The sequence below is a fragment of the Arachis hypogaea genome, chromosome 3 (assembly GCF_003086295.3).
Source record: "Arachis hypogaea cultivar Tifrunner chromosome 3, arahy.Tifrunner.gnm2.J5K5, whole genome shotgun sequence".
Lineage (NCBI taxonomy): Eukaryota > Viridiplantae > Streptophyta > Magnoliopsida > Fabales > Fabaceae > Arachis > Arachis hypogaea.
In genome coordinates, this window is record NC_092038.1 from 81,244,896 (window position 1) to 81,258,586 (window position 13,691).

A 13,691-nucleotide genomic window follows, 5' to 3' on the forward strand; every position below is an offset into this window, starting at 1 on the left:
ATTCTTCGTCTATTATACTTGTTATTTTTTTAGGTTTAATTATTCTATTGATTCTTATTATTTTATTAAAATTTTAAATAAATTTTTATATTTTTTAATTCAATTTTTATATTATTTTTAATTTTATAATTAAATTATTTTGTGTCAAAGATATTAAAAGAGCAATGCTACATGATCAGAATAAAAGTGCGTAACATAATTAAGCCTTCCTTTTAGAATTCAACCCAACCATATACATACGCATTATAGAAAAAAGAGTAAGAAAATGGCGAGGAAATATAATATATAGTTTTATACTATGATCTTACTTTCCTTCCGTAGTATGACATGGAATATAGAACTGCATATCTTCAAGAAGAATCTACCACAATATCATGTCAAACTCAAATAAAAAAATGGCTGAACTTACCCTAAGTATGATGTTAATTGAATATTATATAAGTGGAAGCCTATATCTTCTAGAAGAAACATGGCAGCTACATACTAACCTTTCTTACTTCCAAATTCCAATAGTCATTTTTTTTTTTTTGCGTGGTTGTGTTAGAACAACATATACATCATTTACATAAGTGATAAACTATCAAACAGAGCATCTTTTTAAGGCTGTATCTTGAAAAAGATTGATGAGCTTCATACTAAGTAGCATCATTGATCCCAACTTTTGGAAGGAAGAACGTCTAGTTTCAATAGTTGTTGTATAAACATTATGAAATAGGCTGAGATGATTCTTGCACCGATATGATACACAAGTTAAGCTATTTTTCATAATGATAAATGCAAAGTCAGGCATATATATTTTTTAAAAATGTTGCATGACCAATGAAATTTATTACTTTTTTTTTATATTTGATCAACTTTAAATATTAAAAACTAAATTTTAAATTTTTAAATTTTAATAATATAAAAATAAAATATTAACTAATACTAATAAAAATATTAACCTCTTAATATTTTTCAATAGAAAAAGTATGAGGAGTCAATAGAATACTTATACAATGTGTACAATGAAGGTTTATGGAGTATTAGAGATATAATTATTAGTGTTACATTTTTCCATCAGCTGAAACTTTTGGGATGAGTGGTATCATGACATGGTATTAAAGCGCTAGATTTGAAAGGTTAAGAGTTCGATCATTGGTTAAAGTGCTTGTGGAAAGATGTTTATTATCCCTAGTACTCGGATGATTATTCTAGATAGTATGAGAAATGTTCCATTGTACAAATAGTCCATTGTCTCCCTAGCAGAATCCTTTTCAATATTTTGTGTGACATGGTATCAACTAATTTGTGTGTTTTGATTATTTCTAATTCTTCACACATTATTGAAACAAGATAAATTGTGAATAGGATCATTTCATGGAATTACCAATAAGAAGATAATTATCTATTATGTACGGCTAAATCTTAATACAAATAATAAATACAAATTTACACCAATATATACAAAATGTTTGATAGAAATCAATTAAAAAAAAGGTAGAGCATACAAACAAACAAATCCACAAGAACAAAAATAATTAAAAATATACCAAACGCTGTATTAAAGCATATTATGTGTAAAATAGTGTAATTAAAAAAGCCTATCTCACATTTCATATATTTGACAAAATAGAATACTAATTTGTACTCATTATCTTACCACATATTACTGCGCACCGTGTCAGCTCACTTGCTTTGATTGGATATAAATGTAGTTGCAGTGTAACTTCAAGGCTGTCAATAGGAACCCCACAACTAATAACAGTAACCTTACGTGGACATTAAAAACATGCACTTTTTTGGCTTTACCTTAAATGATTAGAACTTAATTGGAAGAGTTATATATATGTAATCTCTAACTTCACTCACCCATACTTGCACTGCTTCCATTCCTCCACTCCCCATGGAAGCTAGTACCGGGCTTTTTGCTGCGACCCATGACAACAATGATCTTGTGGTCATTCAAGGACACAACGAGGTAAACATAGCTAAATTAAATAAGATCGTGAGCATTTTATTAAATATAATACCATTCATATTTTCATCTTAATAGTTTAAATCTTTGATAAAGCAATATGAAATAGTTGATATAGGAAAATACTTTTGTGTCATGCTATATATACCGAGATTTTCTTATAACCATGTTAAGTCTACATTTAAATAAGTCACTCAACTTAATTACTAGTACAGAATACACATTATTTAAATACAAAATATAAATTAAAAATGAGTTAAATTATACAATATATTTTATATTTACGTAACATTTTTGTTTTCTTAATGTGATTAACAAACATAATAACAATAATAATCTGGTGCAGCCAAGGCCTGTGAAGAACTTAGATGGCCAACTATGTGAAATATGCGGTGACTTAGTGGGACTAACTGTGGACGGAGACTTGTTTGTAGCTTGCGAGGAATGTGGGTTTCCCGTGTGTAGGCCTTGTTACGAGTACGAAAGAAGGGAAGGGACTCAAGTTTGCCCCCAGTGCCATACAAGATACAAGCGTATCAAAGGTAATTTGGAACGGAAACAATACAAAAAGGCAACTACCTACTCCAAAAGTTTGTTTTCTTTCTCCTATTTTCTGCATGTATTTGGATTAGGTTTTTTTTTATATATATATATATTTCATTTTTAAAAGTATTTTATAAAATTCTAAGAATATCCAGAGAGTTTTTAAGAGAATTTGAAAGACAAATAGTTTTTTGCCAAGAGTTGGTCAAAACATCCACAAGATGTTAATATTCTATTAGTTTTCGTCTATGCTGCGTAAAAACTTATAATACATCTTGTTGTGATTTGGAGCCGAAATTAGAATTAATTCTCATAATAATATAATATATTTTATGGGATCGAAGTACGAGATTGTGGTGAATTTCTTTGCTCTAGATTAGTATCTTCAAGAGGCAAGGTATACTTGCAAAAAATTTCGACATTTAAATTAGTAACGGTCTAAGAAATATAAAAATGAGGTGATTTCTTTGATACTCAATTAATTTGAGGGTATTACATACCCTTTTTACATGTTCTAATTAATTAGTGACATGTGTATTCATTAATTTCAATCAATAAATGAATTTTTAATTTTTAGAAATAAAAATTAATAAATTTAATACATATATAAAATATTGTATATATACATATCTTAACACATTGTATATACATTTAAGTCTGGTTAAATCAAACCACCATACGTGGTAAACTTTAAATAAATTATTTAAAAAAAAATTGACCGTTGAAAGATATGGTTCCAACAATAAAATTGACAACTTTAAATTGAAGAACAGTAAAAAAGAAAAATGGATTGTTCTGGGTTACAGCAACAAAATCGACGACTTTTGAATATTAGAAGGAGGAAAAAGAAGGTATATCCTGAGAGTGAAGGAGAGGGAAGAAGACGAAAACGAATTTTTTCTGTGAATATAAAAAACAGAGAAGACGAAATTAGATGAAAAAGATTAGAATTCTATGTTCTTCCCTCTTTCTCCAGCAGCATATACAACGGCCCAATTCTAATTTTTTTTTCTCTTTAAAATAATTTATTTAAGATTTAGCACATATGGAGATTTGATTTAACTAGACTTAAATGTATGTACAGTATATTAACTATTAATATATGTATATATAAAATATTTTATACATATATTAAATTCATTAATTTTTATTTTTAAGAATAAAAAATTTATTTACTGATTGAAATTAATAAATACACATATCACCAATTAATTAGAACATATAAAAAAGGTATGTAATACTCTCAAATTAATTGAGTATGTAAAAAATCACCTAAAAATTAAGGGTAGATAATATATCTTAAAATTATATTAATTTCTTTATTTATAGTATTTGTAGAGTAAATATGAAAAAAATCTGAGTAGATCTATCCAAGTTATAAAGAGAATCCTATATGTGCATATATCAGCATATGATTCAGATTACATCATAATAAAGTACACAAATTTTAAAAGAACAAAAAATTTTGGATATATATATATATATATATATATATATATATATATATATATATATATATATATATATATATATATATATATATATAAAGTGAATTTGACATCCTAAACTAAATATTTAATTAGTTTTGGAATAAAGAGTAAAAGAATAAAAACTTTAACCTAGATTGTAATTTTGAGTTAATTTGAATAAAAATTGTATCCAAGTCATAGCTGCATGCCTGCATCGTTCCCTAGCTGTATCCATACAAAGGCCAATTTTTTTGGGTTAGTAAGGTAGTCATCCGGTAGGTTTTCGTGTATATATGACAAAGCTTATGTAGTACATGAATCATTATATGTTGAAGTCTTTCCTTGAGTTAGTTACATGTTGACAAAAAAAAGTATTGGTCAACTTAATATTTTTAATATTAGATTTTTTGAAAAGAAAGCAACTAAATTGGATTTTTATAATATTAAGAGCCCGACGCTTTTAATGAAACAAAGAAAAATTGATTAATATTGAATAATTAAATATAAAAATAAAAAAGCAGTAAGAATTTACTTTATTTAATATTGACAATTAATAAAAATTAAATAAGATAAGTTCGGACTATTTTTTATTAATATTTTTTTGTTATCAAATATTTTTTTAAGAAAAAATATTGGTTTTTTTAATATTATTTTTGCCTTTTAATTCATCACGAAATGAAAGCATGCCATGTTTTTCACAAAGGACTTAGTTCGACAGAAGTAGTGGCACTCGGTCTTTCTTTATAACTTGTTATATATGTTTTGTCCTTTAAGACCGTGTTTGTTTAGACAGAACAAAATACCGACGAGATAGGATAAGATATTGAATGATAGAGATACAAAATTTTGTGTTTTTGTATTTTGTTTATTGATAAAGGCGTATATGGAGCACGGTGGAGTTATGGAACGCTGGTGCGCCGTAGGTTCTCCTTCAATTGCGACCGAGTGGTTCGGTCAGACCGAGGCTCACCGGATTTGACCGATTTTTGCCAGTTCACTACGGGTTTGACTGGTTCATTCCGATTTTCTACCTTAAGCGGTTAGAAGTTTGGACTGGACCGGTGTGAAAATCGGTTCATCGATTTTCCGGTCGAATTGGTCGGTCCGGTCCGATTTTGATAACTATCTCTGTAAATCTAATTAAAAATTTAATCTGATAAAAATGTCTAGAATAAATTATGGAAATTTAATTTATTTTTATTTTTTTATTTGAAAAATTTGAGATAAAAAATATAATAATAAAAAATTAATAAGAATAATGAATGAAAAAATGAAAAAAAATATGTTCTTGTTTCAGTGTCCTGTCTTTATAAACAAACGCAGCCTAAATGTTATTTACTTGAAGTGCAGGAAGCCCAAGAGTAGAGGGAGACGAAGACGAAGACGATGTGGATGATATAGAACATGAATTCAAAATGTTGGAAGAAAAGGAAGAGTTGCGGCAAAGGAAGAAGAGTAGCGGATATGATAATGAGAATGCTAAATCAGCATCCTTGGCCAAGGTCAGTTCCTACTGATAATTAAATGGAAATATAAAACAGTTTTTTTAGTGTATCTTAATATATAACAAACGTGGTGAATGGAAGTAACTGAGAATATCTTAACAAAGGTGGTGGAACTATGTTCATGCAAGCTAAGAACTCAAGATAATATTTCTCTCTGGCATTTATTTTTTGTAGATTTAAGACTTTTGTTTTCCAGATTTCACTTTTATTTTGAACGAGTATTCCTTACTATAGCGGCTTACCCTTTTTTTTTTTTCTAATGAAAACGAGCAGGTGAAAGGGGAGCTGCCTGTATCTACATACCACGAGCCGGGTGAGCTAAAATCCTGAAACATAAATGTTAAACAACATCATTGGCTATTTTAAAGAGAGAAATGATGCTATTTTACAGTCTAAATCCGAAAATTTTGAACGTCTTCGTGATGTAGGCTATGAAAAATTTGCTGACAAAGAGAGAGCAGATGACTGGAAGTTAAACCAAGGAAATCTATGGCCTGAAACTGAGGCTACAGTTGATCCCGAAAAGGCTATGTATGCATCAAGAAAGCATTCCCCTTTCCCTAATTTAGCAAATTTGCAATGCTATTTTGACATCTCAGGAACACTGTTCTATACTAATTTGATGCTCTTGCTGCTGTCATATGATATCATTGTTCCAGTAAAGATGAAAGTAGACAGCCACTCTCAAGAAAGGTGGCGATACCATCCGGAAGACTCAGCCCTTACAGGATGATGGTTGCAGCGAGGCTTGTGATTCTCTTGCTATTCTTTCAATACAGAATCTTCCACCCAGTACCTGAAGCAATTGGACTCTGGTTCACATCTGTGGTGTGTGAAATTTGGCTAGCATTGTCATGGCTGGTTGACCAACTTCCTAAATGGTTTCCCATTGATCGCCAGACGTATATTGATCGTCTCTCAATCAGGTATATATCCTGAGCTTGCTCCGCCAGATGATGTCTAAATGTATCTGGTTTTCATATTCATTTTTCTTTTTTTTGCTCCTTTTAATCTTTTTATTTTTTTAAATTCAAATAAGCAAGGTCTTGACAAACATAAGTTCGAGAGATTATATATTATTTACTTACGAATTACCAAATAAATAACAAAAATAAGATAACTAGCTAAACATCCTAAAACTAAGATGAATCAACACTATGTCATGAGTAACCTTTTTAGTAAGTTTACACCAAGGAACCAATATTACAAAATAACCTGTGCTGTGGTGAGATGAATTAGTATAAAGGTTGGTTCTATAAATCTTATATATAAATTGAAGAGCTAAATGTATAGATCTTGTAATGCAGATTTGAACCGGAGGACAAGCCGAATATGCTTTCTCCAATAGATATATTTGTCACTACAGTGGATCCAACGAAGGAACCTCCTCTAGTTACAGCCAATACTGTTCTTTCAATCTTGGCGCTAGATTACCCAGTTGACAAAATCTCATGTTACGTTTCTGATGATGGAGCTTCCATGCTCACCTTTGAGGCTCTTCAAGAAACTGCTGAATTCGCAAGAAAATGGGTACCGTTCTGCAGAAAATACTCTGCTGAACCTCGATCACCAGAGAAGTACTTCTCTGAGAAGATAGATTACATAAAGGATAAGCTTCAGACAACATATGTAAAAGAACGTCGTATTATGAAGGTTAGTGAGCAATAATATTCTTTTTCAATAATACCACTCAAACTAATTTCTTAAATGTGAGAAAGTGGAGCACATTTAAGATATATTGTTTCTATAAAAATACTATGTGCAGAGTAAAAATTAGACATCATATATTTGTATATAAATATATGTGTTTTACTCTTTTTTTTTATATATATTTTATATTTCAGCATGTATTTTACATTAGTAACTGATTTGGTAGCTGATTTTTGACCTACACTTAGCATGGTTGATAAATTCTAATACCCACTTCATACATGGAACTAATTTGACAGAGAGAATATGAAGAATTTAAGGTGAGGATTAATGCACTTGTGGCCAAGTCCATGAGAGTTCCAGCAGAAGGGTGGACAATGAAAGATGAGACACCGTGGCCGGGAAACAACACCAACGATCATCCAAGTATGATACAAGTCCTTATTGCTCGAGGCGGAGGCCACCACCCCGACCAACTTCCCTGTCTTGTATACATATCTCGTGAGAAAAGGCCGGCATTCCAACACCACAACAAAGCTGGTGCCATAAATGCCTTGGTATAAACTATAAACCTCCCTTTCAGATTATACTTTAGCATTCCGTTGAAAGAAGCCTAACAGTTCCTTATTTCTTTCTAGCTTCGAGTATCAGCAGTGCTAAGCAATGCTCCCTTCGTGCTGAACTTGGATTGCAATCATTATGTTAATAACAGCAAAGTCGTGCGTGAGGCCATGTGTTTCTTTATGGACATCCAACTTGGGAATGGCATTGGCTTTGTTCAGTTTCCTTTAAGATTTGACAGCCTTGACAGGAACGATCGTTATGCCAACAAGAACACTGTTTTGTTTGATGTAAGTACAACAATTTTAGCATCAAATTTTCTCAATTTTGTTTGTTCATTCTTTTTCCTTTATTGATTAGATACAATTTCATATGCCACGGCTCTTTTTTCCTGCATAGATTAACCTAAGGTGCCTAGATGGAATTCAAGGACCTGCTTATGTTGGTTCAGGATGCATCTTCAGCAGGAAAGCTATATATGGTTTGGAACCACCAAAGGTGTCAAAACCGCCGCGAATTGTTCAAGTGCACTCAAAACAGGATGAAAATGAAGAGGAAGATGCAGGAATAATAGAAGAAGACAAGCAGCTACTGAAATCAGAGATGAATTTTGAGAACAGATTTCAAAAATCACATTTTGCTAATTCTTCATCAACAGAAGAAGGTGGCGTCGATGCTTCTTCCGGTCAGGCGGCCCTGCTCAAAGAAGCCATTCATGTCATGAGCTGCAAATATGAAGACAGAACTCTGTGGGGATATGAGGTATTATGGAATTCTCTTAATTAGCCCTCAACATTTAAGCGTTAAAAAGAAAAATGGTGGATTTTATCCTACAATATTCAAATTTACTAACTTCACACGAACGTGACTCTCCATCATTTTGTAATACTTTTCGGACTAAAATAGTGGTTATTGAAGATTAATAACTGAAATATTCTTGATCAAACAGGTTGGCATGAGCTATGGATCTATAGCTGCAGATACTCTTACGAGTTTCAAGTTGCATAGTCGAGGCTGGGAATCGGTATATTGCATGCCGAAGAGAGCTGCATTCAGGGGGACAGCTCCTATCAACCTTACAGATAGACTTAACCAGGTGCTTAGATGGGCGGTGGGATCACTTGAGATCCTCTTCAGCCGCCATTGCCCGCTGTGGTACGGCTTCAACGAAGGAAAACTGAAGACGCTTCAAAGGGTTGCCTATATTAACAGCACTGTCTACCCCTTCAGCTCCATACCTCTTTTGATATATTGTCTCATTCCTGCTATCTGCTTGCTCACTGATAAATTCATCACACCTTCGGTAATAAATTTTCTTTTTATTGATTCTTGTCATACAGTAATTAACCAATTTCATTTTTATAATGTCATTCATTTGCTCATTTCATATAGCGAACTATGAGTACACTAGTTAAACTCAAATGTTGTGACATATAATTGATTCGAGTAAAATTAAACTTATTTCTTTAATGAATGATCTGCCTTGCTAGTTTCTTACTTAGAATATGTGCATGATATATTTAATGTTAGATATGACTCTAGCAAAATGAATGAATAAAGTATTGCTCGAATCTGTAGAATTAAGTTCCATAAGATTCTTTCTTGTTGTGTAGTTTTGGAAGCCTTTTATCAGCTTACAAAATTCCTGTTATATCATTCCAGGTAGGGACATTCGCAAGTCTAGTCTTTATTAGTCTATTCATCACCATCTTTGCATCGGCCATCCTCGAATTGAGATGGAGTGGTGTTAGCCTTGAGGAATGGTGGAGGAATCAGCAATTCTGGGTCATCGGAAGTGTGTCTGCACACATGTTCGCAGTTGTACACAGCCTCATGAAAGCCCTGCCCCTGGTAAGAAGCAATATCAACTTCATCACCGTATCGAAGGCGCCAGACGAAGGGCAGTTCCACCAGCTGTACACCATCAAATGGACTGCTCTCCTTATACCTCCAACTACAATCATAATAATCAACCTCATTGGCATTGTAGCTGGTTTCACAGATGCCATAAACAGTGGTGGACATTCTTGGGGAGCACTTCTTGGGAAGCTCTTCTTCTCTTTGTGGGTTATTGTTCATTTGTACCCATTCCTTAAAGGCCTCATGGGTAGGCAGAACCGAACACCAACGCTTATAGTCATATGGTCGGTGCTTTTGGCTTCTATCTTCTCCTTGGTTTGGGTAAGGATTGACCCTTTTGTGTTGAAAACAAAAGGACCAGACGCTAAGCAATGTGGAATCAGTTGTTGAATCCGTTTTCCACATTCCATGAAGAGCATTGATGCTATGAAATGCATGTGCATAACGCTAGAGAAAAATTTTGTGACATGGAACATGCAACATAAAACATGCCCTCCCACCCCCCCCCTTTTTTTTTTCCGAACAGTCCATTTTTTATTCAATGAAACTAAAATAAAGTCCTGCTGATTTCTTAATTTTGTCACAACTAAAAGAAGATGTAATAGTTGTGGAACGGAGAAATTATATTTGTACAACTTTTTAGTACACCAATAATTGTGTATCTTCCTTTTTTTTATCTTATTTTACTTCTTATCAATTCCTATTTATACCAAAAATGAAAAATATACATAAAAGTTATTAACCTTTTTAATTTAGATGCAAATGCAATCTAGATCAGTTAATTGCTTTAGTTGAATTCATAAAGATACGGTATACAATATTAGATCCAAAAACGGGTATGCATAGTGTCGTATCCCAAATAAATTTGAGTTAGTCAAATGGTCAGCTCACTCATTCGCTTAAATGTTGGAGCTTTGAATCTTGCCTTGTGCATGCAGCAACACATTGATCAGCGACGGACCCTTAAATGAAACTCAGATCTGCGACGGATTAGTCTTTGATCTATCGAGTTGAAGAATAACGTGGACAACCAAAAAGAATGTCCTATCCCAAAAATTTAATAGATGCTAATTTTAATTAGAATTATTTCTATTAATTATGAGATTATCGTAAATTATTTGCTTAGACAATAAAAATGAATTGTTCAAGAAATTGAATTTGATTATCTAGAATTTTAGATTAAGGTAAATTATCAATTCGGCTCCAACTTTTAAATATGCTAATAAAAATATCTTTAATTTTTATTTCACTACAATATTTTTTGGCTAAGATAATCCTTATTAAAAACTTTAAACAAAAATTGCTTTAGATAGACAAAGACAATATTTTTAATCGATTACTTTTAAACAGGACAAAAATAACAATTTCTTTTGTAATCCATAAAAATAATTGTCTTTAATATCTAAAGCACGGCTAAATTTACAAGAAGAAAAGAAAAAAACTTCTTCTCACCTTTGGCAAGTGATTTACCCTTGATCTTTAGAGACTCCTAAACTTGATTTCCTAAACAAGGAAAATGAAATCATGATTCTCCTTGGAACCACATGATGACCGGATTTAAAGTGAAAGAAAAGGGGAGCTTCTCTTCACTCACCTTGATGATTTTGATATGAGAAGAAAAAAGGAGATGAGAAGAACTGTCTTGGTTATTTATTGTTTTGAGAAGTGGTGTGGTATTCTTAAAAATGGAAGGTAAAGTATAGATGGTTAAGTGTTTATTCTCTCTTTTCTCTTTTTAAGTTTAGTCTCCTTTTTCCTTTTTTTTCTTTTTCTTTTTTCTTAGTTAATTTAGTAAAATTTTGTATTTTTGTAAGGTAAAAGAAGTATGCAATGTAGGATAAAAGGAAAAACTGAGAAAGTGATAAAAATGAGTAGTTATTTTCTTTTTCTCTTTTATTTTTTGAACTTATTTCATTTTCTTTCTTGATGAGTAGGACATATTAATTAAACATGTATTTTATCAGAAAAAAAAGAATCGAAATAGAAGAAAAGACATTACAATATAAATATAAATATATATATATATAATGACATTAAAATTATGGTAATTTTATAAAACTGTCTTAATGTTCATTAATTAGGGTAATTTATGTGATTGTCGTAATTCATCCTTTTTTTAATGGTGACGGTTGGTGATTCTGGCGGTTTCAAACCGCCCTATGATTATACTATTTAAAAGAGAAATAAAATTTCAACCTCTTAGATATAAAGTTCCATCTAGACACGTGAAGTTCTATCGGATTTGCTCTCGTAAAAATGCCATTTTTGCTCCTTCGAGCTTCTCCTCCTCCGTCAAAATTTTCTCCAAATCTACGAGTTTCTCCTCCTTCCTCGATCTTTTGCTCTACTAGCTTCTCTTTATCCATTAACGTGCTTTCTCCTCTTCGATCTGTTTCTCAATTTGTGTTCTAACTTCTCGCTTCTAGATCTGTAACTAAATTCACATCCCCTTATTCTAATTACTTCAATGATTGTTATATTCTAATTGTTCTAATTATATCCTCTCACAATAATGTTTTCGTTTTCGATTTTGTATTCACTCTTAATTATTGTTTCTAGCATTTCGTCTTTCATGCGGCTTTGATTATTGACTCGATGCTCCTTATCGCTTATTTCTTCCTAGTAGTTTCATGAAGGGTTAAGTATGATTTTGGTCCCCAACGTAGGGGATGAAAATTTATTTCGTCCCTCGCCTTTTTTTTGCTCTAAAATGGTCCCAAAATTTCAGTTTGTTTTAAAATCATCCTTTTTACCAATTATATTTTTTTATTACCAAATTACCCTTTATTAAAAAAATTATAAAATAAAATAAAAATAAAATAAATAAATAAATAAAAGCAAAAAAAAGAAAGAAAGGGGGGATATAAAAGCGGGGTGGGGGTGGGGGTGGGGGTTGGGGGGGCGAGAAGAAAGAAAAGGGGGGCGGAGGGGGGCCGAGAAAGGTGGGGGGAGGGGGGAGGGGGAGGGTAGAGGGTGGAGGGGGGATGGACGCCGCACCGCCACTGCACCGCCGCCGCACCGCTGCCCGCCACCCTTCTTCTTCTTCTTCTTTTTACCACTGACCCCACCGCCGAACCGCCGCCCGCCACTTCTTCTTCTCGCCGTTGCACCGCCGCCCGCCACCTTTCTTCTTCTTCTTCTTCTTCTCCTTCTTCTTCTTCTTCTTCTTCCTCCCGCCGACACCACCGCCGCACCGCCGCCCTGACCCCGCCGCTTCTTCTTCTTCTTCTTCTTCTGTGAATTCTGTGAATTTGATTTTTTGTGAAATTTCTGGATTTATTGTGGAATATTGTTGTTGCTGAAATTTGATTTTAGAGTATTGTTGTTGCTGATTCTGGGTTCTTGATGATAATGATGATTTTCTGATTGAGTATTATTGTTGTTTGATTTTTCTGAATTTTTTGAGTTTTGGGTTTTGATGAGGATGACGATGATGATCTTGATTTTCTGATGTTTTAGTTGGTGTGATGGATGGTGATGGAGTGGCAGTGGGTGGTGGGTGGTGGTGGTAGTGGTGGTGGTGGTGATGGTGGTGGTGGTGGTTCTGATTTTGGATTCTTATGATGATGATGATGATGATGATGATGATGATGATGGTGGTGGTGGTAGGTGGTAGGTGGTAGGTGGTGGGTAGTGGTGGTTGTGGTGGTGCTGGTGCTTTGCATGATTTTGGGGAAGAAGGGATAGGGGCATTTTGGTCCGAAGGACGGTTTTAAAACAAACTGAAACCTTGGGGACCATTTTGGAGCGAAAAAAGGCGAGGGATGAAAAAAATTTTCAGCCCCTACGTTAGGGACCAAAATCATACTTAACCCTTTCATGAAAGTTCTATTTTGGTTCATTTCTTATAATGTGTTGTTATCAAATTACCGAATTTAAGATTTTTCTTTTCTTGATTTTGGTTTTAGTTCCATCAAATTTTGATTTTGGTCCACTCCCTGCGATTTTTAATTTTGTGATTGTGCCACAGCTTTAATTTTGGCTTTCAATTTTTTATTTTTATGCTCATGCAGAAGTAGGTAAAGTGATACATGCTCGGAAAGACAACAGGGGCATTCTAAGACAAAAGGGCAGAATGGAAATTTCACACTTCCAGAAGGCCCCATCACTAGAGCACGTGCAAAGAAGCTCAAGGAGAGTTTTGGAAAC

At 33.1% G+C, this 13,691-nt stretch overlaps 1 protein-coding gene across 1 annotated transcript; it reads left to right on the forward strand.

The window, feature by feature from the left end:
• The first annotated feature begins 1,816 nt into the window (after positions 1-1,816).
• Positions 1,817-10,239, forward strand: LOC112790673 (cellulose synthase A catalytic subunit 7 [UDP-forming]). The gene is made up of 12 exons (XM_025833187.3): positions 1,817-1,957; positions 2,301-2,496; positions 5,317-5,468; positions 5,745-5,784; positions 5,900-6,002; positions 6,131-6,397; positions 6,779-7,124; positions 7,421-7,678; positions 7,760-7,972; positions 8,082-8,444; positions 8,632-8,985; positions 9,345-10,239. Exons 1-12 carry the CDS (start codon positions 1,883-1,885, stop codon positions 9,930-9,932), a joined length of 2,955 nt encoding a protein of 984 aa, XP_025688972.1. The 5' UTR covers positions 1,817-1,882; the 3' UTR covers positions 9,933-10,239.
• The last annotated feature ends 3,452 nt before the right edge of the window (positions 10,240-13,691 follow it).